Source organism: Ailuropoda melanoleuca, chromosome 7 (assembly GCF_002007445.2).
Source record: "Ailuropoda melanoleuca isolate Jingjing chromosome 7, ASM200744v2, whole genome shotgun sequence".
In the NCBI taxonomy this organism is placed as follows: domain Eukaryota; kingdom Metazoa; phylum Chordata; class Mammalia; order Carnivora; family Ursidae; genus Ailuropoda; species Ailuropoda melanoleuca.
Window position 1 is genome coordinate 25627077 of NC_048224.1, and position 24343 is coordinate 25651419.

At 43.5% G+C, this 24343-nt stretch overlaps 1 protein-coding gene, 1 non-coding gene and 1 pseudogene across 2 annotated transcripts; all 3 read right to left on the reverse strand.

Annotated features, from left to right (window-relative positions):
- Positions 1-620: 620 nt before the first annotated feature.
- LOC100473112 (olfactory receptor 13C7) lies at positions 621-1575 on the reverse strand. The gene is given in 2 exon segments (XM_002918886.2): positions 621-810; positions 812-1575. Coding segments are annotated over 2 exon segments (954 nt in total).
- Positions 1576-16921: 15346 nt separating this feature from the next.
- Positions 16922-17879, reverse strand: LOC100473367 (annotated as a pseudogene).
- Positions 17880-23165: 5286 nt separating this feature from the next.
- Positions 23166-24120, reverse strand: LOC100473627. Its single transcript, XR_004626428.1, has one exon. It is a non-coding gene; the product is annotated as an olfactory receptor 13C7 (transcript).
- Positions 24121-24343: the final 223 nt, after the last annotated feature.

Consider the following 24343-nt stretch of genomic DNA (forward strand, 5'->3'; position numbering starts at 1 on the left):
GGGCTAAGATCTTCCACATGCATTTGTAAGACCAACTTCCTTGCCCTCAGAGGAAATAGTCTACCTGGAATCTACATGATCCCAGCTCCTCTGAGTATCAGGGGAAGGAAAGAGCCAACTTTGTTCTCATCCCCAATCTCAGCCCTGCCACTAAGAAAAACAACATTGAAAGATGTGCCATTTCATCTCCAATGTGAACAGTTTTTTATACTGTTATGTCATGAAGTTTTGCCCCACACTGTCTTCCACGTCTTCTTTGCACAGAAGGATCTTGGATCTTAATGTAACTCAAAAGAACACTAAGCTGTTTTTCCCAGAACAATGAAGCAACTGCTCACAAGGGTGAATTCAGATGTGCCCAGAAGGAAACCAGAAAATCACTACTTGTTTTTTCAGCAGCACCCATTCCATCCCCTCAAGTCCCACCCTGTCAGGTTTTAGGTTTCATCATTTTTAAAACTTGGGTCCAGTAATAGCCAAAGTTCTTCATTATGTATGCGATTTTATTTTCTGGTAATCATTCTTCACATATCTCTTCTTTGGGGGCACCTTCTTCTGAGATTCATGGGTGCGAGAGTCAAGAGCACAGAACTATAGGAACAATTGTCCTCCAGATATGACTAGGTAAAGCATTTCTGACTCACCAGGTTCCTCACAGCAGCCTTCACATCCTTGTTCCTCAGGCTGTAGATGATGGGATTGAGCATGGGGGTGACCACCCCATAGAAGAGGGAGGTGAGCTTGTCTGAAACATCCTGCTTGTCTGCCCCCAGGGGGTCCTTGGATTTGGGCTTCCCATACATGAAGAGTGGTCCCATAGAAGACGACCACAACTGCAAGGTGGGCAGAGCAGGTGGAGAAGGCCTTCTTCCTCCCCTCAGCTGAGGGGATCCTCAGGATGGTGGAGAGGATGAAGATGTAGGAGACAAAGATGAACAGAACCGGGACCCCCAGAAAAATCACATTTGTCACTCCCATACTAATCACATTGATGGAGATGTCAGCACAGGCCAACTTCAGGACAGCCAGGATCTCACAGGTAAAGTGGTTGATGACGTTGTTCCCACAGAAGGGAAGCTTCATTGCAAGGGATGTTTGAATCATAGAGGCAGCACTTCCAGCTGCCCAGGAGCTGACAGCCATGGGCACGTAGGCAGCCTTGCTCATGACCACAGGGTACCTAAGGGGGTTACAGATGGCCACATAGCGATCAAACGCCATCATGCCCAGAAGCACACACTCTGTGGCTCCCATGGCAAAGGAGAGAAACATCTGCGCAGCACAGGTGGAGAAGGGTATGGTTTTCCTGGGGGTGAGGAAGCTGTCGAGAATGAGGGGGACTGAAGAGGTTGTGTAGCAGATGTCCAGGAAGGAGAGGTTCCCCAGGAAGAAGTACATGGGTGTGTGCAGGCGGGAGTCAAGGACGGTCACCAGGATGAGGACCCCGTTGCCCAGCAGGATCACCAGGTACATCAGGAGGATGAGCACAAAGAACGTTTTCTCCAGCCGTGGGTGGGCTGAGAGTCCCAGGAGAATAAACTCTGTCACAGAGACGGTCTGGTTGGCACTTTCCATGGTATGTCTCTTCTTTCAACAGAGGAAAACACTCAGAGATCCAAACTCAATATTCTTTGCCTTGCTTAGGTCCAGGGCATCTGGTCTGGAGTTCTGGTTAGGCTGAGTGATTAGAAAATAATATTGAAAGCCCACAGTCTCTATTTCTGCCAAGAAAAAGAAGCAATAATTTCATATTTTACTTTGGGCCCATAGAACATCAAATTTACAATATTTAAAATGGTGATTCTGATAACTTAATGCATTTCACCAGAGATAAGACATATAACACATTCATTTTTATGATTCTTTTTTTTTTAAAGATTTTATTTATTTATTTGACAGAGATAGAGACAGCCAGCGAGAGAGGGAACACAGGCAGGGGGAGTGGGAGAGGAAGAAGCTGGTTCATAGCGGAGGAGCCTGATGTGGGGCTCAATCCCATTACGCCGGGATCACGCCCTGAGCTGAAGGCAGATGCTTAACCGCTGTGCCACCCAGGCACCCCTCATTTTTATGATTCTATGTCCATATGGCAGTTCATCTCATTCAACTTTGATCAGAAAAGTGACGTTAAGTTTGCCTCATGTTCTCCAACTTTGTGCCAGTTACTAGTGAAATGATTAGTTGTGACTGCATACTTTCTTTCTTCTCTCCAGATTATTCTCACAGAAAACATACTCTTGTTGTTCCTAAGATTTCCTTTCTCATGGGCCCCACCTGCTCCAGGACCTTCCATCCATCTGTATTTCCATTCATCCATCCATCCATCCACCCACGCACCCACCCATCCACTCATCCAGTAGCGTCTGAACATCCTTCCACTAAAATATTTGTTGATCAACTAGTATGTGGTTATGACAGTTCCTATGGGAAACAGGGATGCCCCGTAGTCCAGACTTAAGTATGCTCACAACTTAGCAGGAAAGGGAAGCAGAAGGTTTCAGGAGAGGCTAGAGTATCTGAAAGGGCATCCAGGGTATTGATGGGAATAGATTTACAGAAGGCTTCTTTGGTGATACAGAATCCAGCTGGGCTTTCAAGGACAAAAAGAGACTGGGCATACAGAGCTGAAAATAGAAGTTGTGTGTGTTTGGTGGGAGGGGGTCTCCAAAGTAACTTCATGCTCTGGAAATGCTGGTATGTCCCAAATAGTTTGAATCTGATGTTCCATGGAGATAGAGGACTGGCTCTAAAAATGCACAGTGGATCACAGCTTCTGGAAATCTAGGTCTCTTAAATAACTAAAGCAATGCTTTTTTTCTTATTCTCCTGGGTCCCCCTTCCTCTGGATGAGCACCCTTATAGGAATCAATGGACATTAGTAGTCCTTGAGCCTTTTGACGCAGCTGCTAGATATGTCACCCAGACTAATATTCTGTCACTGATTATGCTCCCCAAGTAATCTAGTCCAGTCCTCTCTCCCACTCTAGATCATTTTCTGCACTGCACTGATGCATGGCTTTCAGTTTGCTTTTATTTTTTTTATAATAATTTTTTAATTATATTATATTAGTCACCATACAGTACAACCCTGGTTTTCGATGTAAAGTTCCATGATTCATTAGTTGCGTATAACACCCAGTGCACCACGCAATACATGCCCTCCTTACTATCTTTTAATAACGAAGAGCTCACTATATTCCCAAACAGCATACTACATTATTTGCAGGCTCTCGAGTATTAGAAAATGTTTCTTCATGTTGAACCAAGCAGGCAATTTTCTAAAAGTTCCTTATTCATATGATGGTAGTCAGCTTCCTTCTGGAACTGCATTGAATCTGTGGAAAGTCATCAGGTCTGTAAGGCAGAGATTTGGACTGCATTCTTCCTTCTCACCTGCTATGTAGACTTCAGTACTTCCTTCCCTCTCTTACATCCTCAGCTTACCCTATTCTGTATTAGGATTATAAGAGATCAAGGATGTTCAAATTATTTAAGAAAGAGAATAATTATTTTTTTAGGAAAGAGAACTTTCGTTTTCTTAAATTTAGAACCCCGAATATAAAGCAGAGGTGCTCTTGTTGAAGTAGGGAAAGAGGGCTGGGAATGTCTGGGCTACCCGGCCAGTGAGGCTCTTTCAAGGCATTGCAGGCAGTTTAAATGGCGCCCTCTAGAGCCTAACTGTGGGACAACGCCGGCCTTTCCATGGCTACTATGTGAATGATGCTCCCCGGAGTTATACAAGAAGGGGCTCTGAAATCATGGGCCCATCTCATTTCCGAGAGTGTCTCTAAAGTTAGATGAGTCCATTAAATGAGGCTGATAAGTTTCATAGGCTTCTTGCCATCTAGGTTTTTCTAATCCAGGAAGAAGGGGTTTGTGTTGCCCTCAGTCTTTGTGAGACTGAAATTGCTTCATCTCTTCTCTTTTCAAGCTCCAACCCCTTTGAAAAATCAAGTCAGAAGCTGAAAATGTTACTGTGCTAACACAAGGTTGAGGATTACTCTGATAAGAACCCTCACTTACCTTTATCAGGAACCTACTGAGAAAGGATCCCTACAGTTTGGGAATAGTGCATGGGCCAGAAATGGCAACACTAGTTTGAAATGCCCAAGCTGAGATGCCCACCTTGGATTTGAAGAAGGGGTGAAAACCAGTTCTTCCCATCTGTCTTGATTGTGTGTTGTAGGCAAACTCTCCAAAGGAACGGCCAGTACATGCAGAAGGCAATTTGAAATCAGTGGAGTAATTGGGACTGTTGTGTTCCCTGAAGTGATTAAAAGTTTGGAAATGGAATCATACAAAGTAAGAAAACTTTTTATACTTCTGGGACAATATCCCCAAGATCTAATCATACTGAAAACACTCTAAGAGGACTTCTTTTTCTCTTTCCTTCATTCCTGCTGGAACTTCCCACTCTTAAGCCACTGAAGGACATCAAGGGAGGCATTTCCATGTCCTGCTTGAATTTCTACAAACTTCAAAAGGCTTAAAATTCTTGAAAAAAGCAGCCAGAGGAATTATTTACAAACATTCTATGTTCATGGCATTATGGAACCAGCAGCTGTGGGCACAGTGCTTCTAAGCCAAGTGCTCAAGGCATGGCAGTGGACACTTGGGGGGAGCTTCCACCGAGAACCCTGAGAAGGCTTCAAGGAGCAGGAGATTTGTGGCCAGGACTTGAACAATAGAGGAGAATTTACACATGAAGAGATAGGAAAGAGGTGGGAAAAAGGGAAAACTATCTTGGGGACAGAGCTTGGCAGGCCTTGGGCTTGAGTATTTCTTCCATAGCCTCAACAAGTCATTTGTTTGAAAAGCATCATGGAACAGGTGGTATAGAACAAAGTCCAGGGAAGATATTCTATGCTGGTGGAATCTGGAAGTGGTTGCAGCCTCTAGGATTCTCCTTGCTGATTCTTTCCTCCTATTATTCATGGCCTTGTGTAATTCCCTTCCTTTTAGTGGCTTGCTTCTGACCAAAAGGCTACACTGTCTTTCTGGGTTTGATGAAGCAAACTGTCATATTGGAGAGGACTTGTGGCAAGGAACGGAGGGAAGTCTCTGGCCGACAGGCAGTGTAAAACTGAGGTCCTCAGACCAACTACCCTCAGGTTACATGGCCAACAACCATGTAAATGAGCTTGGAAATAAAGTTCTTCTCTCATCCCCAGTGAAAACCCCAGAAGAGATCCCAGCTCTAGTCAACATCTTGACTGCAGTCTTGTGAAAGACCCTGAAGGAGAAGACCCAGCTAATCTGTGCTCAGGTTTTCGACCTACAGAAACTATGAAACAATACACGTATGTTCTTCTAAGCTACTAAGTTTTGGAGTAATTTGCTTTGCAACAGTAAATAACCGATTCATGGAGTATGGTTATAAGCTGTGAGGAAGAAGCTAGGAAAAGAAAGAGGTAACACATCTAGGAAAAAGTCGTTCAGTGAATGGGACCCTTCTACTTTCCCAAAAGTCTGTCTCACTGCCAGAGGACATTGGTGATCAGAAGGATTTTCCTCACTCTGGACCAAAGTTTGCTTATCTACCTGCAGTTCTACCTGGGTCCTTGTTTAGCTCTTGGGGGACACACAGGACACGGTTGCTTCCTCTTGTGTATCAGCCTTTCAAAAAAAAAAAAAGTAAGTCATTGTAGACATGATCAGTTACACTGAAGATGTGAGCCTGAACTAAGCACAACATTCCTTCCACAATAATTTTGCAAGTAACTAACAATAACTAAACAGTAACTCAATAAACATATGATGAAATCATGACTGAGAACCATCCTGGGAAGCCAGTCCCCAGCATCAGACCACATGGCAGAAGGAATCTTGGGCCCTCAAATGACCTGCTTGTGAGAGGGACTTTTCACATGATTAAGAGCAAAGAAATGGTAACAAATACAGTAACAAGCTCCCAGTAGAACACACCTTCCTATTGTGTTGAGGCTACTAGGAAGGCCATCAGACAAATCTGTGCCTTGCCAATAGCAGTCATTATAACAAGTCCATACATTTAGGCAGACTGATAAGAAGCTGTTCACCTTTTTTTGGTAAAATTCACTTACAGTGAAATGTATACATCTTAAGTGGATCATCCAGTGAGTTTTGACAGATGTGCACACCCATGCAACCCAAATCCAGTCAAGTTAGAGAATATTTCCAACACTGCAATGAGTTTCTTATGCCCCTTCCCAGTCGGTCCCCAGTACCACCCTGCCCAGAGCAACCTCCATTGCTCTGATATTTTTTACCTTTTTAAAAACATCATATGCATAGAATCATGCAGTAAGTATTCTTTTGTCTAAGTCTTTGTTCAGAATGATATTATCAAGATTCATCTATGTTATTAAATGAGTTAGTGGTTTGTCCTTTTTTATTACTGAATAGTGTTCCATTATGACCATCCCATTTTGCTTACCCATTCTCCTTGTTGATGAACATCTGGGCTGTTTCTAGTTTGGCCTGTTATGAACAAAGTCATTATTAACATTCTCATACAATGGGGTGCCATGTGTGGCTCAGTCAGTTAAGCATCTGACTCTCGATCTCAGCTCAGGTCCTGATCGCGGAATTGTGAGTTCGAGACCCACTCCCAGCATGGAGCCACTTAAAAAAACAAACAAAAAAACATTCCCATACAATTCTTTTTCTTTTTAATTTATTTAAATTCAAGTCAGTTAACATATAGTGTAGTATTGGTTTCAGGAGTAGAATTTAGTTTCATTGCTTACATGTAATACTCAGTGTTCATTCCAACTAGTGCCTTCTTTGTTTTATTATTTTTTATTATGTTCAGTTAGCCAACATATAGTACATCATTAGTTTTTGATGTAGGTGTTCAATGATTCATTAGTTCCGCATAATACCCAGTGCTCAACACAACATGTGCCCTCCTTAATACCCATCACCTGGTTACCCCATCCTCCCACCCCCTCCCTTCTGTAACCGTCAGTTTGTTTCCCAGAGTCCAGAGTCTCCCATGGTTCATCTCCCTCTCTGATTGCTCCCCCTTCAGATTTCCCTCCCTTCCCCTGTGGTCCTCTATGCTATTCCTTATGTTCCACATATGAGTAAAACCATATGATAATTGTCTTTCTCTGCTTGAGTTATTTCACTTAGCATAATCCCCTCCAGTTCCATCCATGTCGATGCAAATGGTGGGTATACATCCTTTTGATGGCTGAGTAATATTCCATTGTATATATGAACCACATCTTCTTTATCCATTCATTTATTAAAGGACATCTCAGCTCCTTTCACAGTTTGGCTACTGTGGACATTGCTGCTGTGAACATTGGGGTGTATGTGCCCTTTCTTTTCACTATCTCTGTATCTTTGGGATGAATACCTAGTAGTGCAATTGCTGGGTCATAGGGTAGTTCTATTTTTAACGTCTTGAGGAATCTCCATACTGTTTTCCAGAGTGACAAGTGCCCTCTTTAATACCCATCACCCATTTAGCCCATCTCCCCACCCACCTCCCCTCCAGGAACCCTCAGTTTGTTCTCTTATAGAGTATCTTACGGTTTGCCTCTCTGTTTTTATCTTATTTTATTTTTCCTTCCCTTCCCCTATGTTCATCTGTTTTGTTTCTTAAATTGCACATATGAATGAAATCATATGATATTTGTCTTTTTCTGGCTGACTTATTTCACTTAGCATAATGCACTCCATCCATGTTGTTGCAAATGGCAAGCTTTCATTCCTTTTGATGGCTGAGTAATATTCCATTACATATATATATATACACACACCATATCATCTTTATCCACTTATCAGTTGATGGACATTTGGGCTCTTTCCATAGTTTGGCTATTGTTGATAGTGCTGCTATAAACATTGGGGTGCATGTGTCCCTTCGAATCAGCATTTTTGTATCCTTTCATACAAGTCTTTTTGTAGACATGTATTTCAGTTTCTCTTAGCTAAATACCTGAGAATGGGATTGCTGGCTCATAGCATAGGTATACACATAGTTTTATAATAAACAGATCCTTTGCCAAGACACACCATTTTACATTCCTGTCAATAATGTACAAGATTTCTCATTGCATCGCATTCTTGTCAGTGGTGTTTTAGCCGGCCTGATTGATGTGTGGTGGTCTCATTGTGTTTTTTATTTGCATTTTCCTGATAACTAATGATATCAAGCACTTTTTCATGTGCCCATTGGTCATTTATAAATCTTTGCCAATTATCTGTTTATTTTGCCCTTTAGTATAATTTTTTGTTGTTTTTGAAAATAATGGTTTATAGGAGTCCTTATTTATTTTAAATACAAGTCCTTTGTCAGATATATGTATTGTGAATATTCTCCCAGTGTATGTGGCTTCTGTATTCGTTTTCTTAATAGTGTCTTCTGCTGAGCAGATGTTTTAAATTTTGATGAATTTTTTTAAGATTATTTATTTATTTATTTGACAGAGATAGAGACAGCCAGCAAGAGAGGGAACACAAGCAGGGGGAGTGGGAGAGGAAGAAGCAGGCTCACAGCGGAGGAACCTGATGTGGGACTCGATCCCGGAACTCCGGGATCCCACCCTGAGCCGAAGGCAGACGCCCAATGACTGCACCACCCAGGCGCCCCTAAATTTTGATGAATTTTATCATTTTTTTCTTATTTAGTTATTACTTCCCATAGCCTATCAAAGAAAATTTTGCCTACCCCCAGTCACAAAGATATTTTTTGAAGTTTTATTATAAAAACCTTTACAGTTTTAGCTTTTATATTTAGACCTATGATCCACAGTGAAACTAATTTTTAATTTTTTGTCTAGTTGTTCTATCAATTACTGAGAAAAGGGTATGAAAATCTCCCCCGGTGCCTGGGTGGCACAGCCATTAAGTGTCTGCCTTCAGCTCAGGTCATGATCCCGGTCCTGTGATTGAGCCCCGTGTCAGGCTCCCTGCTTGGCGGGAAGCCTGCTTTTCCCTCTCACAATCCCCCTGCTTGTGTTCCCTCTCCTGCTATCTCGCTCTCTGTTAAATAAATAAATAAAATCTTACCAAAGAAAGAAAGAAAGAAAGAAAGAAAGAAAGAAAGAAAATCTCTCATTCTCTTCTATTCCTTTAATTATGTCCATTTTTTGTTTCATATTATTTTCAGGCTTTGTTACTAGGTGAAATACATTTATAATCTTTATGTCTTCCTGATTGACACCTTGTCATTATGAAATGTCTCTTTTTATCTCTGGTAATACTCTTTTCTTCAAGTCTACCCTATCTGATATTAATATAACCCTCCAGTTAACTGTTTGATTGATACATTTTTCCATCCTTTCACTTTGAACCTGTATGTGTCTTTGTATTTAAAATGCTTCTTTTAGGCAGAATTGAGTTGTCTTTCTTTTTTGCACAGTCTGATAGTCTCTGTATTTTTTTCCATTTTTATTAGTTTCAGAGGTAGAATTTAGTGATTCATCAGTTCCATATAACACCCAGTGCTCATTACATCAAGTGCCCTCCTTAATGCCCATCACCCAATTATCCCTTCCCCCACCCACCTCCCCCCAGCAGCCTCCCCTCCAGCAACTCAAGTTTGCTTTCTAGAGTTCAGCATCTCTTATGGTTTGCCTCCCTCTCAATTTGCACCTTATTTTCTTTCTCCTTCCCTTCCCTATGTTCACCTGTTTTGATTCTTAAATTCCACATATGAGTGAAATCATATGGTATTTGTCTTTCTCTGACTGATTTATTTCACTTAGCATAATACCCTCTAGTTCCATCCACATCATTGCAAATGGCAAGATTTCATTCTTTTTGATAGCTGAGTAATATTCTGTTGTGTGTATATACCACATCTTCCATTCATCTCTTGATGGACATCTGGGCTCGTCCCATATTTTGTCTATTGTGGACATCGCTGCTATAAACACTGGTTACAGGTGCCCCTTTGAATCACTATTTTTGTATCCTTTGGATAAATACCTGGTAGTGCAATTGCTGGGTCATAGGGTAGCTCTATTCTTAACTTTTTGAGGAATCTCCATACTGTTTTCCAGAGTGGCTGCACCAGCTTGCATTCCCACCAACACTGTAAGAGGGTTCCTCTTTCTCTGCATCCTTGCCAACATCCGTTGTTTCCTGAGTTTGTTAATTTTAGCCATTCTGACTGGTGTGAGGTGGTATCTCATTGTGGTTTTGGTTTGTATTTCCCTGATGCCGAGTGATGTGGAGCATTTCTTCATGTGTGTGTTGGCCATTTGTATGTCTTCTTTGGAGAAATGTTTGTTCATGTCATCTGCCCATTTCTTGACTGGATCTTTTGGTTTTTGGGTGTTGAGTTTGATAAGTTCTTTATAGATTCCAGATACTATCCCTTTATCTCATACGACATTTGCAAATTCCTTCTCCCATTCTGTAGGTTGCCTTTTAGTTTTGTTGACTGTTCCCTTTGCTCTGCAAAAGTTTTTAATCTTGATGAAGTCCCAATAATTCATATTTGCTTTTGTTTCCCTTGTCTTTGGAGACTTACCTAGCAAGAAGTTGCTGCAGCCAAGGTCAAAGAGGTTGCTGCCCGTGTTCTCCTCTAGGATTTTGATGGATTCTTGTCTCACATTTAGGTCTCTCATACATTTTGGGCTTATTTTTGTTGCCCAGGCTGAAAGTCTCTGTATTTTAATTAATATGTTTGATCTATTTCTATTTAACGTAATCATTCATTGATTGGGTTTAGATTTACTATTTTCATATTGTTTTCCATTTATCTCATCTATTTTTTGTTCCTCTGTTCCTCCTTTCCTGCAATCTCCTGGGTTAATTGAATAGTTCTTAGAACTAATTCCATTTTATCTATTGGCTTTTTGGCTATATCTCCTTGCCTTATTTTTCTAGTCATTGCTCTAGAGATTACTATATACATCTGAATCTTTTAGCTTTCTCAGAATTATTACTCAAACGAGAATATATAAATTAATCAGGAAAAGAAATTAATAAATCAATCCCAGTGACAGACTACTTCTGCCAGAATATTCTAGGTACTTGCTATTCAAATTGTAGTCAGTCTAAGACCAGTAGTGCCATCACTTGAGATCTGTTAGAACTGCAGAATCTCTAGTCCCATTTCAGATTTACTGAACCATATCTGCATTTTAACAAAATCCCCAGATGATCCATATACACATTAAAGTTTAGGAAGTGCTGTCCTCAGTAATTGACAATCTGTAGTAACAGTGCAAATATTAGGCACATCAGCATCACTAATTGATGATGTCCACCACTTCTTGGAATCCACCATACCATGGTCGTCTTCAGTCAACTCGGGTAGTTTTGTTTGCTCCTGTTGTGCGTACTATCCCCAATTGGCCACAACCACACAACCAATCTTCTGTTGTACTAGCAGTTGCTTGGCTTTCTGCATTATGCTGAAACCTGATGCTTACCTAGCCCCTCTAAATGGAAAATGCACAATGCTTTTGCTCCATGCAATGCCACATTTATTTTATTTTTCGGTGAAATGTTGTCTTCTATCTCCACAGCTGTGTTGTGCTTACAATGGAATAACTTCTTTTTTTTAAAGATTTTATTTATTTATTTATTTGACAGAGACAGCCAGCGAGAGAGGGAACACAAGCAGGGGGAGTGGGAGAGGAAGAAGCAGGCTCCCAGCAGAGGAGCCTGATGTGGGGCTCGATCCCAGAACACTGGGATCACGCCCTGAGCCGAAGGCAGACGCCCAACAACTGCGCCACCCAGGCTCCCCTACAATGGAATAACTTCTGGACTGAAATGATAGCTCTCTTCAAATCCAGACAACCTGATTCTGAATTTCTGAGATATGGCCCTACTGTTGGATACATACTAGTCATAGGTTGAGTTTCCCAGGTAATAGACTCTGAGGAATTCAACATATGAATTTTAGTGGGACACAGACATTTAGTCCATAGCAGCCCTCACTGTGTAAAAACAGCCCTATCTCTTCCTGAAGACTAGGATCAGTCATATGTAATTAGGATAGTAACTCCTTTCCTTGCCTGTTGGTCTCTTGACATAAGAAGCTCAACATGACTGGGGGATAGTCACAGCTTTAAGTTTAGTAGATATAACAAAATAGAAAGTCCTTACAGAAATTGGTCCTTATATTTATGGTCAATTGCCTTTCAACAAAGGTGCCAAGGCAATCCATGGGGGGAAAGATAATCTTTTCAGCAAATGGTCTGAAACAATTGAATACTCATATGTAAAAAAAAAAGTAAGACACTTATTTCACACCATACAAAACATTAACTCAAAGTGGATCACAGACCTAAATGTAAGATTTAAAACTATACAACTTCTAGAAGAAGTTTCTCATGAGAGAAAATCTTTGTGACTTTGGGTTAAGTAACGGTTTCTTAAATAAGACACCAAAATTAATTTTTAAAAATTGAGTATTGTACTACAAAATTAAAAACTTTTGTTTTTCAAATGACACCATAAAAATGAAAAGACAAAAAAGGCTAAAAATATTCACAAATTATATATATATTAAAGGACTTATGTCCAGGTTACACAAAAAACTCATACATATGACTCAGGGTGCCTGGGTGGCTCAGTCAGTTAAGTGCCCAACTCTTAATTTCAGCTCAGGTCATGATCTCAGGGTCCTGGGATTGAGCCCCATGTCAGGTTCCATACTAAGTGGGGAGTCTGCTTGAGGATTCTCTCTCTCCCTCTGCCCCTCCCCCGCTCATGCTCTCTCTTTCAAACAAATCTTTAAAAGAATAAAACTCCTACATATGACTCAATAATAAAAAGACAAACAGCCCAATTTAAAATATCTTCACCAGAAAGGTATGTGAATGACTAATAAGCACATGAAAAGATGCCCAACATTAGTAGCCATCAGGGAAATGCAAATTACAACCACACTGAGATACGAAGACACACCCACTACAAGAGCTACATTGAAGACCTCAACACCAAGGGTTGGTAAGGACATAAACTAGACATGTCATACATTGTGGTCATTTAAAATGATGCAGCCACTTAGGAAAATAGTTTAGCAGTTACTTAGAGTTAAACAGATTTGTACCGTGTGATCCACCAATTCCAAACAAAGTTCTGTACTTGAATGTTCATAGTAGCATTATTCATGATAGCCAAAAACCGGAAAAATCCAAATGTCCATCAATGAAGGGATAAACACGATGTGGTAGATCCATATAACACTTGTTTGTAGCAAAAAGGAGACTGCTGATACGTGTTATGACTGGACGAGTCTCAAAAGCATGCTAAATGAAAGACGCCAGACACAAAAGTCTACCTATTGTATGGTTCCACTTATCTAAATTTCTTGAAAAGGCAAATTTTTCTAGAAATGAGTTGATTAGTAGGTACCTTGGGCTGGAGTTGGGGATTGACTGCAAATGGGCATGAGAGAATTTTTGAATGATATATATATTCTGAAATTGGTTTGTAGCGATAATGGCACAACTGTAAAGATTTATCAAAAATCATTGAACTATACCTTACAGTAGGTGAATCTTATGGTATATAAGTTATAATTCAATTAAGTGCTACAAATTTTTTTAAAAGATTTTATTTATTCATTCAGCAGAGATAGAGACAGCCAGCGAGAGAGGGAACACAAGCAGGGGGAGTAGGAAAGGAAGAAGCAGGCTCATAGCAGAAGAGCCTGATGTGGGGCTCGCCCATAACGCTGGGATCACGCCCTGAGCCGAAGGCAGACGCTTAACTGCTGTGCCACCCAGGCGCCCCAAGTGCTACAAATGTTTAATGAGGCTCTTTCTGTGTCCCCTGGTGGAAGCAACCCTCCGTTAGGAACTAGGATCCTTAGACCTATAAAGTCTAGAGTTACAGTGACTGAAAGCACAAATTCCCCCAGTAGGTAACTGGAGGTGACGTAACCAGGGCTATTCTTGCTACTACCCTTGATTCCTGGACCACGTATTTTGCCTGTTGGGAACACAATACCATAAAACAGTCATTGATTTAGGGTTCATCCTACATTCTGGAGGGTGGTGCCCCATTCTTGAAGAGTATTATCTCTAAGCTGGTGCCTTAGCTGTGCTTTCAAAAGGCCATTATGTCACTCTCTTGGGCCAGCTACTTCTGGATGGTGCAGTATATGGAAGGATCAGTGGAGCGCATAATCATGATCTCACAGCTATACCAACTTTGCTAAGTGAGTCTTGGCCAAGAGAGATATTATGCAGGATCCCCTGTCATTAAATCAAATCCTCTGTGAGTTTTCAGATGGTGATGTTGGCTGATGCCCTACAGAGAGGAAAGGTAACCCATACTCAGAAGACGTGTTGATTTTAATCAAGGCGAATCACTGCACTTTCAGAATGGAAATGGCCTAATGCAATCAGCTTACCACCAAGTGGCTGATTAGTCTCTTGGAATGAGGGTTGGTCTACGTCAGCCTGAATGAGACCCTGCTGTTTAGCAAATGGCCTCCTGCAATCATGGCTGCTCTGTTCATTGTACCAATGACAGGGATTGGATGACATCAGCTCCCTGAGTCCCCGAGTTCTGTTTGGTTGTTGAGCCTAGTGGAGAAGAAGAAGGTTCTGAAGATGTTCCTAGCACATGAACAGCTAAAGAGGTGAGAGAAACAAGACTCAGTTCCAAATACTGAAATACTGCTATAAGACGGAGAGGGATTCTCCCACCAAAGAATGGAATCACAGATCCAAGGAAATTCACAGGTGGGTGTCACCTGAGATTTAGTACTCCCACTTCATTGTGTGGAAGAATATACCGGAAATTCTTCAAGAGCAGAGAATGCACTCTTGGTCTCTCAGCTCTATGTGGGAGGGCAGGGATTTGAACCTAGACCTTCTGGACATGTTCCAAATTTGCAGGTGATAGGATCCACAGAGGGAAAAGCCACTGTGGCAGAAAGGGAGTAATTGATTACAAGAAGCATTACATATTGAGCTAACAACTGTTGTTTTAAAACTGAGTTCTATAAGATTTCTGCTGTGTATTATAGCCTGGCACTCTTTTTGCACAAGGCACACTATAGAGAATATCTACTTTACACAAGTTAGTAATCATATTAGATATAACTTTGGTTGCCCTCCTTCAAAGAAAGTAACTTAATCTAGATTTGTGAAAAATAGAATCTAGTATAAAGATAGAGGAGTGTCCTTTAGAAGCGCAAGTACAGAAATATGCACCAAGCCTGGGGAAAATTGGAAACCAAGAACTGGGGCCATATGAGGATGCCCTCATCATCTTTGCTCTTTGCAGACCTGGTTTCTCTTTACCACCCCAGTACACATGGGCAAACACATGACCCCAAAACCCCTAAGTTTGTCTGTTATGGATCCAGTGACTCACTCCCTGGCTATTCACAACAATCCCCAAAACCTGGCAGAAAGAATCTGATTGGTTTAGGCAAGGTCAGTGTCACACAGCACAGACATGAGTACCTCATCTATGTGGATAAAGAAGAGGGGTGACTGGGAAAAATGCCCAGAGAAATGGGATTGTTGGCTCATAAGCTAGAAAGCCAAACAGAAAGGTGCTATAATAATAAATTAGAATTGATTCAGTCAGGGGCGCCTGGGTGGCACAGTGGTTAAGCGTCTGCCTTCGGCTCAGGGCGTGATCCTGGCGTTGTGGGATCGAGCCCCACATCAGGCTCCTCCACTATGAGCCTGCTTCTTCCTCTCCCACTCCCTCTGCTTGTGTTCCCTCTCTCGCTGGCTGTCTCTGTCTCTGTCAAATAAATAAATAAAATCTTTAAAAAAAAAAAAGAATTGATTCAGTCAGACAGAAGGTGGAATTGAACTCTGTCCTCAAACGTCATAAGGCTTCCACAGAGGAGTTATTTAACATATTTCTATAATAAGAATAATGTTTGTTTGTCAATTAGGAAGATATTCTTTGTTAGCCATTGTGCATTTTATGTGTGTGTGTGTGTGTGTGTGTGTGTGTGTGCGCGCGCGCGCGCGCTTTATTTTAATTTAATCCTCACAACAACTCTATGGGGTAAGCTTAATTATCTCCATTTTGCAAATTAGAAAACTAAGAGTCTACAAGATTAAGTAGTTTTTTTTTTAATGTACCTGAAATTACACAGGCAGAGGCACCTTCACATCAGTCAGGCTCCAAAGTCCATGCTCTTAACCACAAGGGTAATTACAAGTAGATTTTTAGCAATTGGTGCCAGAATCCAGTCCAAATCCTAAAGACAGAGAGGAAACTGAGTTTGACCATTGGGGTCTGGATGGTTGCAAACATCAATTCCAGGGAAATAAAAGGACTCAGAATATAAACTTTGCATTGCAGTAATAATGAACTTGAGAGTCCTAGAAATTTTGTTCTTGTTCTACAATATCTGGAGTTTGATTAGTGTTGACACAAAGTCCTCCTTCACAAGTTTGGGTAGGAATAGATGTGCTTTATGTACAGTAAAAGAAGGAGTTTCCCAGAATTGGTTCTAGGATATTAAGCAGGAAATAATTAAACAGGAAACACTCTGGGCTCCTTGCAGGGTGAAATGGTGTCATTTGGGATGTCTTGGTGTTGGTGATTTTCCAAAATGGCAGGTTGGTCTTCAGTTTGGACACCAATTAAGAAGTGACTTTTCCTCACTGCCACCCTCCCTCCCCATTGCGCAGTAGAGCAGAAAACAACATAATGGCACATACGAACTGCAGCTGGTCTGCACATGAACAAGGAAAGTATGTTTTTCTTTCAAAGTTTTAGTTTTTACTTATTTTTTCATAATAAAAATAAAATTTAATAGTCACTTATCTTCATTTCTGGGTGATTTAACACAGCCCCCTCTTCATTCTAAAGGCTTGGTGTTCCATTGTCAGACATTCAGGAAAGTCCCATCCTGATGTGCTTTGTTTGGGCAGTTTTGTGATGAAACTGTTGTGTGGGACCACCGAACAAATCTATGCTTATGAAGTAGCCATTTCCTATGGGAACAAACCACAAGATATGCTGCTTCCTCCCACTCTCACTGGGCAAAGCATTTCCGACTCACCAGGTACCTCACAGCGGTCTTCACATCCTTGTTCCTCAGGCTGTAGATGATGGGGTTGAGCATGGGAGTCAGAAGTCCATAGAAGAGGGAGATGAGCTTGTCTGAAACATCCTGCTTGTCTGCCCCCAGCGGGTCCTTAGATTTCGGCTTCGCATACATGAACAGAATAGTCCCATAGAAGACGACCACCACAGTGAGGTGGGCAGAGCAGGTGGAGAAGGCCTTTCTCCTCCCCTCAGCTGAGGGGATCTTCAAGATGGTGGAGAGGATGAAGATGTAGGAGACAGAGATGAACAGAACTGGGACCCCCAGGAAGATCACATTGGCCACCCCCATACTGATCACGTTGATGGAGATGTCAGCACAGGCCAACTTCAGGACAGCCAGGATCTCACAGGTGAAGTGGTTGATGACCTTGTCCCCACAGAAGGGTAATTGTACTGCAAGAGAGATCTGCACCAAGGAATTGGCTCCACCAGCCACCCAGGAGCTGACAGCCATGGGCACGTAGGCAGCCTTGCTCATGACCACAGGGTTACCTCAGGGGGTTACAGATGGCCACATAGCGATCAAACGCCATCATGCCCAGGAGCACACACTCTGTGGCTCCCATGGCAAAGGAGAGAAACATCTGCGCGGCACAGGCTGAGAAGGAGATGGTTTTCCTGGGAGTGACGAAGCCATCCAGGACTAGAGGGATGGAAGAGGTTGTGTAGCAGATGTCCAGGAAGGAGAGGTTCCCCAGGAAGAAGTACATGGGCGTGTGCAGGCGGGAGTCAAGGACGGTCACCAGGATGAGGACCCCGTTGCCCAGCAGGATCACCAGGTACACGGACAGGATGAGAACAAAGAACGGTTTCTCAAGCTTTGGCTGATCTGAGAGCCCCAGCAAGACAAATCCTGCCAGAATAGATTGGTTGGCCACTTCCATTTTAAATTCTCTTTTCTACCCTCAGGAAAACTGAGGACAGCAAACACATGTTTATAAGAATCAATATGTGGGGTAAGAATGAGATCCTTCCAGAACTTAAAGTTAAGTTTATCCTTTGACATACCAACGTGCAGTAGCAGCATCAAAGTTATAAAAATAATTGTCCACTGAAATTACCTTAAAAGTCAGGATATATCAAATGAAAAGCAGGAAGAGCAGACCCTGGAAACCTAACCAAACCATGATATATGACAGAACTTTAGCCAGATCGATAGTATTGACACACTTGAAGGAACGGTCTATATGGGAACCATGAAAGAGGGACCCTGAGGGTGTGCTGCACGCGTGGGTCCAGAGCACTGACTGGCTCTTCTGGCCAGCCCTGCCCACCCATAATTGTCCCTGCAGTGTCCTTGGGGGCTTCAAGCTGTCATACTCAGTGATGTTAACCACTGACATCACCTCACTCACTCCCCTGGCTCTAATTCTGTGTTTGTATAATAATTTTCTGACTATAATTTGGCTCCACATGGAGTCCTACATGGAGAGAATGTGATGGGCAGAGGCCAGGAACATGAAGGGCTGCCTAGCATTTATTTTGTTACTTGATGTCGGGTTTATACTTTATTTCTTGTGAGTTCGGTTGGTGATCTCCATTCATTGTGCTGTCAATAGGGAATATCTGGCAAATAGTTCAGAGAGACCCTAATGGAAACACTTGCACATCCCTCCTCTGTAACCGTGGCCTTTGTCCACAGCATTGCAGTTCTGCTCCAGCTGCCAGGGCTGGGGAGCAGGAACAAAATCCAAGGACAAATGTCCCTCATGCCTCCCAGCATGAGCATCTGCGACTTTGTGACCAGGCTCTATGCTTTTGAGGCTGCTCTGTAGGCTACAAGCCCCCACTCAAACCCTTCTATATCTGAGTTGACCATTAAAGCCACGGCAATGCCGCAATAGTGCTTTCTACCCCAAAGAAAAGCAGACAATTCTATGCAGCCTCGCAAAGCGGTCTCTCCAAAGAGGCATTGCACATAGGATGTACTCCAGTTGGGTAGACCAGTAAATCCAATACATTAGAGAAAACCTTAAGCCTTGGCTTCTCATGTTAAATGTGAGGAAACAGAACCTCACAAGTGCTCCCCTGTTGTACCAGAGCAGGTCTACTGAGGAGCAAAAGATCCATTATGAAATCCTGGTCATCCTTGCTTTTCCTAGGACACTCATGAAAAATAGAGATGCCACCCCTTTCTCTAAGGTATCCGCCTTATAACAGAGCTTGGGTGAGGGGGTGTCCCTGGACTTCACACACTGTCTGTGACTCTTACACTATTGCTGCCAGTCTGAAGCTAGCCTCATGCGATGATCAGAGGAGAGTAACTGTGGGCATTGGGAGCATTTGAAAAAAAAAAAAAAAGATACGTTTTTAGAGACATCAGTACTATTGGCTGGAGACTCTCAGACTTGGCAGGAATGTTGTAACATAACTGGTTTGCCTCTTTCCCCTCCATTGTATGAACATCTGTGAAATGCCATTTTCCCATTTCTGCTTTGAACACCCTGAGCTATGTTGTATCATTCCTTTGTCATACAGCCTTGATTGTTGGAAAGTTATCCCTCACATTAAGCACAACTTTATTCTTCTAAGGTCATCCCCACACCATACCCCCTGCCCCACCACCACACTGGCCTAGGCTCCCAGGACACGCCCCCTCCCTTCCCTTATAAAAGCCCTTCATAGACATGAGAGTTGTGACCAAGTCCCCACTCACAACCATCTTTTTTCCTCTCCCACCTATTTGGAGAAGTTCTGGCCAGAGAGAGAACTCAGTCTATATCCAGTATGGGGATGAGGCCATGTCAGGAGCTTACCTGGACAGAAGGTTTCACGTCAGGAAGGATGCTGGAAGGCTTCTGGCTTTAGAGGTGATTGCTTCAATTGCCCACCTTGACCATCCCCTGTCTAGCTCTATCTGGTGAGGCTGGGCCTGGAAACGTGCAGCCAATTCTGTTTAGCTGCCTTGGAGCTAAGCGGTTCCTTCAAATTTCACAGCAAGGTAAAGAATATTCAGGGCTGGCCATAGCCTAAGAGGCTCTCCCTGTTCCCTTTCCTGGCCTTCTCCACGCCCAGTGAGATAATAGCAAGAAGGACATCTCAAGTTGCTGTTTCCCAGTGGTCCTGACAGTCATGCCCAGCCTGCGTGCTTGGAGCAGACACACTCTGTTCTGTGCCGCTTGCCCTCTCTCCATAGGCTCCGTCAAAGAACCATGGAGCAATCTGGAGTTCTGGGTGTTCGGGACCAGTTTAATCCCAGAAGCAATTTAAAGTTTGGTGAAGGCCTCATAGGAGTTTAGGGCCTGTGTCCTATGAACCCAATTAAAGAAGTTGTAGACAACACTATGTAAATCTTAATTCTCATTACAAAGAGATGTCCCTAAGATTAGAAAATTCCCATCGTCTCCTTGCCAACCTTCCCAGAAGTAGAGGAGACTAAGTTCTGACTGTGCTTTTACCACAATGGTATCTGCTAGAGGGGGCCTGCACTTGTTTTTGCAAGGCTAACTGTCCAAACAAGAGGTGGAAGCTATGCCTAGGCCCTGGCAGACACACTGGGCATCCTCATGCCCCAGGAGCTGAGCCCCGCTTCTGTCCCTCGGCACTCGTCCAGGGCTGACAAGCTCTAGCCCTTGCCCTCAAAGACAGGAAGCAACAGACATGTACCACAGGCCAGCACCAGGCACTAGAAAGAGGGCAGAAATGACAAGGGTGGCACCTCTGATTTCCAGAAAGGTCCCAGTGACAGCTACAGTCTGAGAGATGATTGCCCGGTGCCTCTAAGCTGTATGGGAGTCCAGAGTAGACAAGAGTCAGAGGAAGGAAGTCAAGGCGGTTTAGGTCCCAACTAGGAAGCAACTCTTCCTGCGTCCTGCCATGCTATAGTAACTCGGGGAACAAGGATTACAGATTGCAGCAGAGGGCACGAGGGCAGAAGAGAGCTCTGGGCTTGGTGAGAAGACAACAACATTCAGTCTTAGAAGCAGCTCTGGAGTCACAGGCCAGGCAGGGAACGAGGTAACCAGCATTTTGCTAAGAGCTTCTATTAGTTAGAGATCTTTGGTGATGGGGACTGAGAATCCTTCAGGTAACCTCAACTGGGGTCCAGGAGGTGAGAGTCAGGCAGCATGGAGCTTGGCCATGCCTGCTCAGCAGGGCCTGAGGGCAGGAATTTTCCCTTAGAAGTCGATGAGGGGGAAGGCAGGGAGGAGGTAGGGGAGCCTCGGATTGAAGCCTAATCTCTATCAAAAGCAACCGCTAAAGACTTATCTGGAGGGTGAATTTGCTAATGAAAGACCTTGCGTACTAATTCTCCCTTGGTAAGAAGATGGAATTTGGTATCGGGGTTTGTTGTATATCCCCAACATCCGGGTAGACATCATGGTCCATGTTACCACGGGGGAAACGCACAAAGATCTCATTATAGAGTGTGGGTTCAGCCCCTCTCCACCAATGGTGCCATTTTCACGAAGACTGAGGAGAAGCAGCCCTGGAGCCCCCTGGCTGGGGATCTCTATAACCCACAGACCACCGCAGGCTTCAGGCTAGGGACTGGCGTGTTTGGATTTTCTCTTAAGAGAAAGTTTCACCCCTTCACGCCCTCACTTAGACCTTCTACAGAAGTCTACAAGCCACATACCACATCTCTGTGAGCACAAGGAGTGCAGGGGGATAAGAGAATGTTGAAAGGGAGTTGGGGAGAGATGTCTGTGCGTCTTCTTTAGCACCTGTACCCTAAGTACATTTTTAGGCCCTGAAGACAGTTACATCTGGAACTATCGGGTCCATTTCAAGACTGCCCCCCTCACCTGGACATTCTTACTTTAGAAGGTCCCACCTCAATCATGTCAAAATGTACCTGCATCCCACTTGAAGTATAATTTTATGGTATTTTATAATGATGTTTCTACTTCTGTTTTTAAAATTATTTGGCTTACAAGTGACTCAGTTTATAATTCTATGACTTCTCAAAAATAAGCATAAAAACTCTAGGGATTCTTGCGAAGTGAAAGTAACTATAGATTGTTCTAAAATATTGGGGTGCCTGGGTGGCACAGTCAGTTAAGCATCTGACTCTAGGTTTTGGCTCAGGTCCTAATCTCAGGGTCGTGAGATCGAGCCCCACCTCAGGCTCTGGGCTCAGCATGGAGTCTGCTTGGGACTCTTTCTCCATCTCCATCTGCCCCTCCCCCACCCCGTGCTTTTCCTCTCTCTCTCTTTCTCTGTAAAATAAATAAGTCTTTAAAATATGAGTCACGAATACAAGCATTTACCAATTACTGAGGTTGACATAATGCTCCCTTTTTAAGGCATGTAAATAAACAACCATTAAGATTTTTTAAGGGTTTTTGTTTGTTGGTTTTGTAGTTAAGAGCCAACATGTTCTCCAGACCTCAAACACCTTTGTACCGGCGAACACCCCACAGAGCTGACTACAGCACCCGCACGCGCAGGGGGTCAAACAGCCCTGCTGACTCTGCTCAGGAGTAAAGGCACTGGCACAGTAAATACAAATTAAGATCCATTTACAGGAATTTAACTTAGCAAATCATTTTTGGGGGAATAATTTTTTCCTTGAACAAAAGGAATTCACCCAGTTACTATCCTTGGCAAGCAGGGTGCAGGAGACACCTGAGAAGGACGTGGGCCAGTCACACACACAGCTCACGAGCCAGTGCTGAGATGTGACAATTGTTCTCCGTCGCAGGTAAACTTTCCCAGGAAAAATCTGATGGGGAGATTTTCACGCAGGATGTTTACTGGGGAGAGCTCTTATGGGGTGGAGGTGAAAGAAGCAGGACTGAGCTCAGAGGGCAAGCTTGAACTGCCCGTAACTCTCATGGGCCAAGGGCAAGCCAGCACAGGAACTCAGCTGAATTCTGTCTGCTACCAACACTCCCAACAGCTGGGGAAAGAGGAGCTTCAGTCCTGGGTGGGGTGGGAGTGGGGTCTGGGTGACACACCCACCACGGCATCCACTACACACCTGTAACCAATACTTCTCAAGGTTCAACGTGCGTATGAATCCCCTGAGGGATCTCGTTAACCTGTCAATTCCGATTCAGTAGGTCTGGAACCGCCCCGAGATTCTGCATGTGTAAAAAGCTCCAGGTGATGCTAGCTACCACGCTGTGAGCAGCATGGCTCTGAACTCACTTTGCCCCTCACCTAGTGTTAATATGCACTGAATTTCTCAAGTGAATCAGTGTGGGTCACGACATATCCCACCGTCACTGGGTGAAGTGCTTCCGAACCACCAGGTACCTCACAGCGGTCTTCACATCCTTGTTCCTCAGGCTGTAGATGATGGGGTTGAGCATGGGAGTCAGAAGTCCATAGAAGAGGGAGGAGCTTGTCTGAAACATCCTGCTTGTCTGCCCCCAGCGGGTCCTTAGATTTCGGCTTCGCATACATGAACAGAATAGTCCCATAGAAGACGACCACCACAGTGAGGTGGGCAGAGCAGGTGGAGAAGGCCTTTCTCCTCCCCTCAGCTGAGGGGATCTTCAAGATGGTGGAGAGGATGAAGATGTAGGAGACAGAGATGAACAGAACTGGGACCCCCAGGAAGATCACATTGGCCACCCCCATACTGATCACGTTGATGGAGATGTCAGCACAGGCCAACTTCAGGACAGCCAGGATCTCACAGATGAAGTGGTTGATGACCTTGTCCCCACAGAAGGGTAATTGTACTGCAAGAGAGATCTGCACCAAGGAATTGGCTCCACCAGCCGCCCAGGAGCTGACAGCCATGGGCACGTAGGCAGCCTTGCTCATGACCACAGGGTACCTCAGGGGGTTACAGATGGCCACATAGCGATCAAACGCCATCATGCCCAGGAGCACACACTCTGTGGCTCCCATGGCAAAGGAGAGAAACATCTGTATGGCACAGGCTGAGAAGGAGATGGTTTTCCTGGGAGTGAGGAAGCCATCCAGGACTAGAGGGACCGAGGAGGTTGTGTAGCAGATGTCCAGGAAGGAGAGGTTCCCCAGGAAGAAGTACATGGGCGTGTGCAGGCGGGAGTCAAGGACGGTCACCAGGATGAGGACCCCGTTGCCCAGCAGGATTACCAGGTACATGGACAGGATGAGCACAAAGAACATTTTCTCTAGTTTTGGATGGGCTGAGAGTCCCAGCAAGACAAAGTCTGTCACAGCAGATTGGTTGGATGCTTCCATTTCAAACTCTCTCCTTTATTCCTAAAAATACGTGTTGGTGTTTTGGTGGCTTGCTTGTGTCCGTACACAGGGATCACAATATGATGTCCCTAAAATTGTAAATAAATTTAATCTGTGGGATTCAGCTAAAAGACCAAGCTATCTGAAGTTAGGCTGTGTATCAGTCAAAAGCATGAAATGCAGAACCTGGAAAACTAAAAAAAACGTGATAAAATAAAAGACA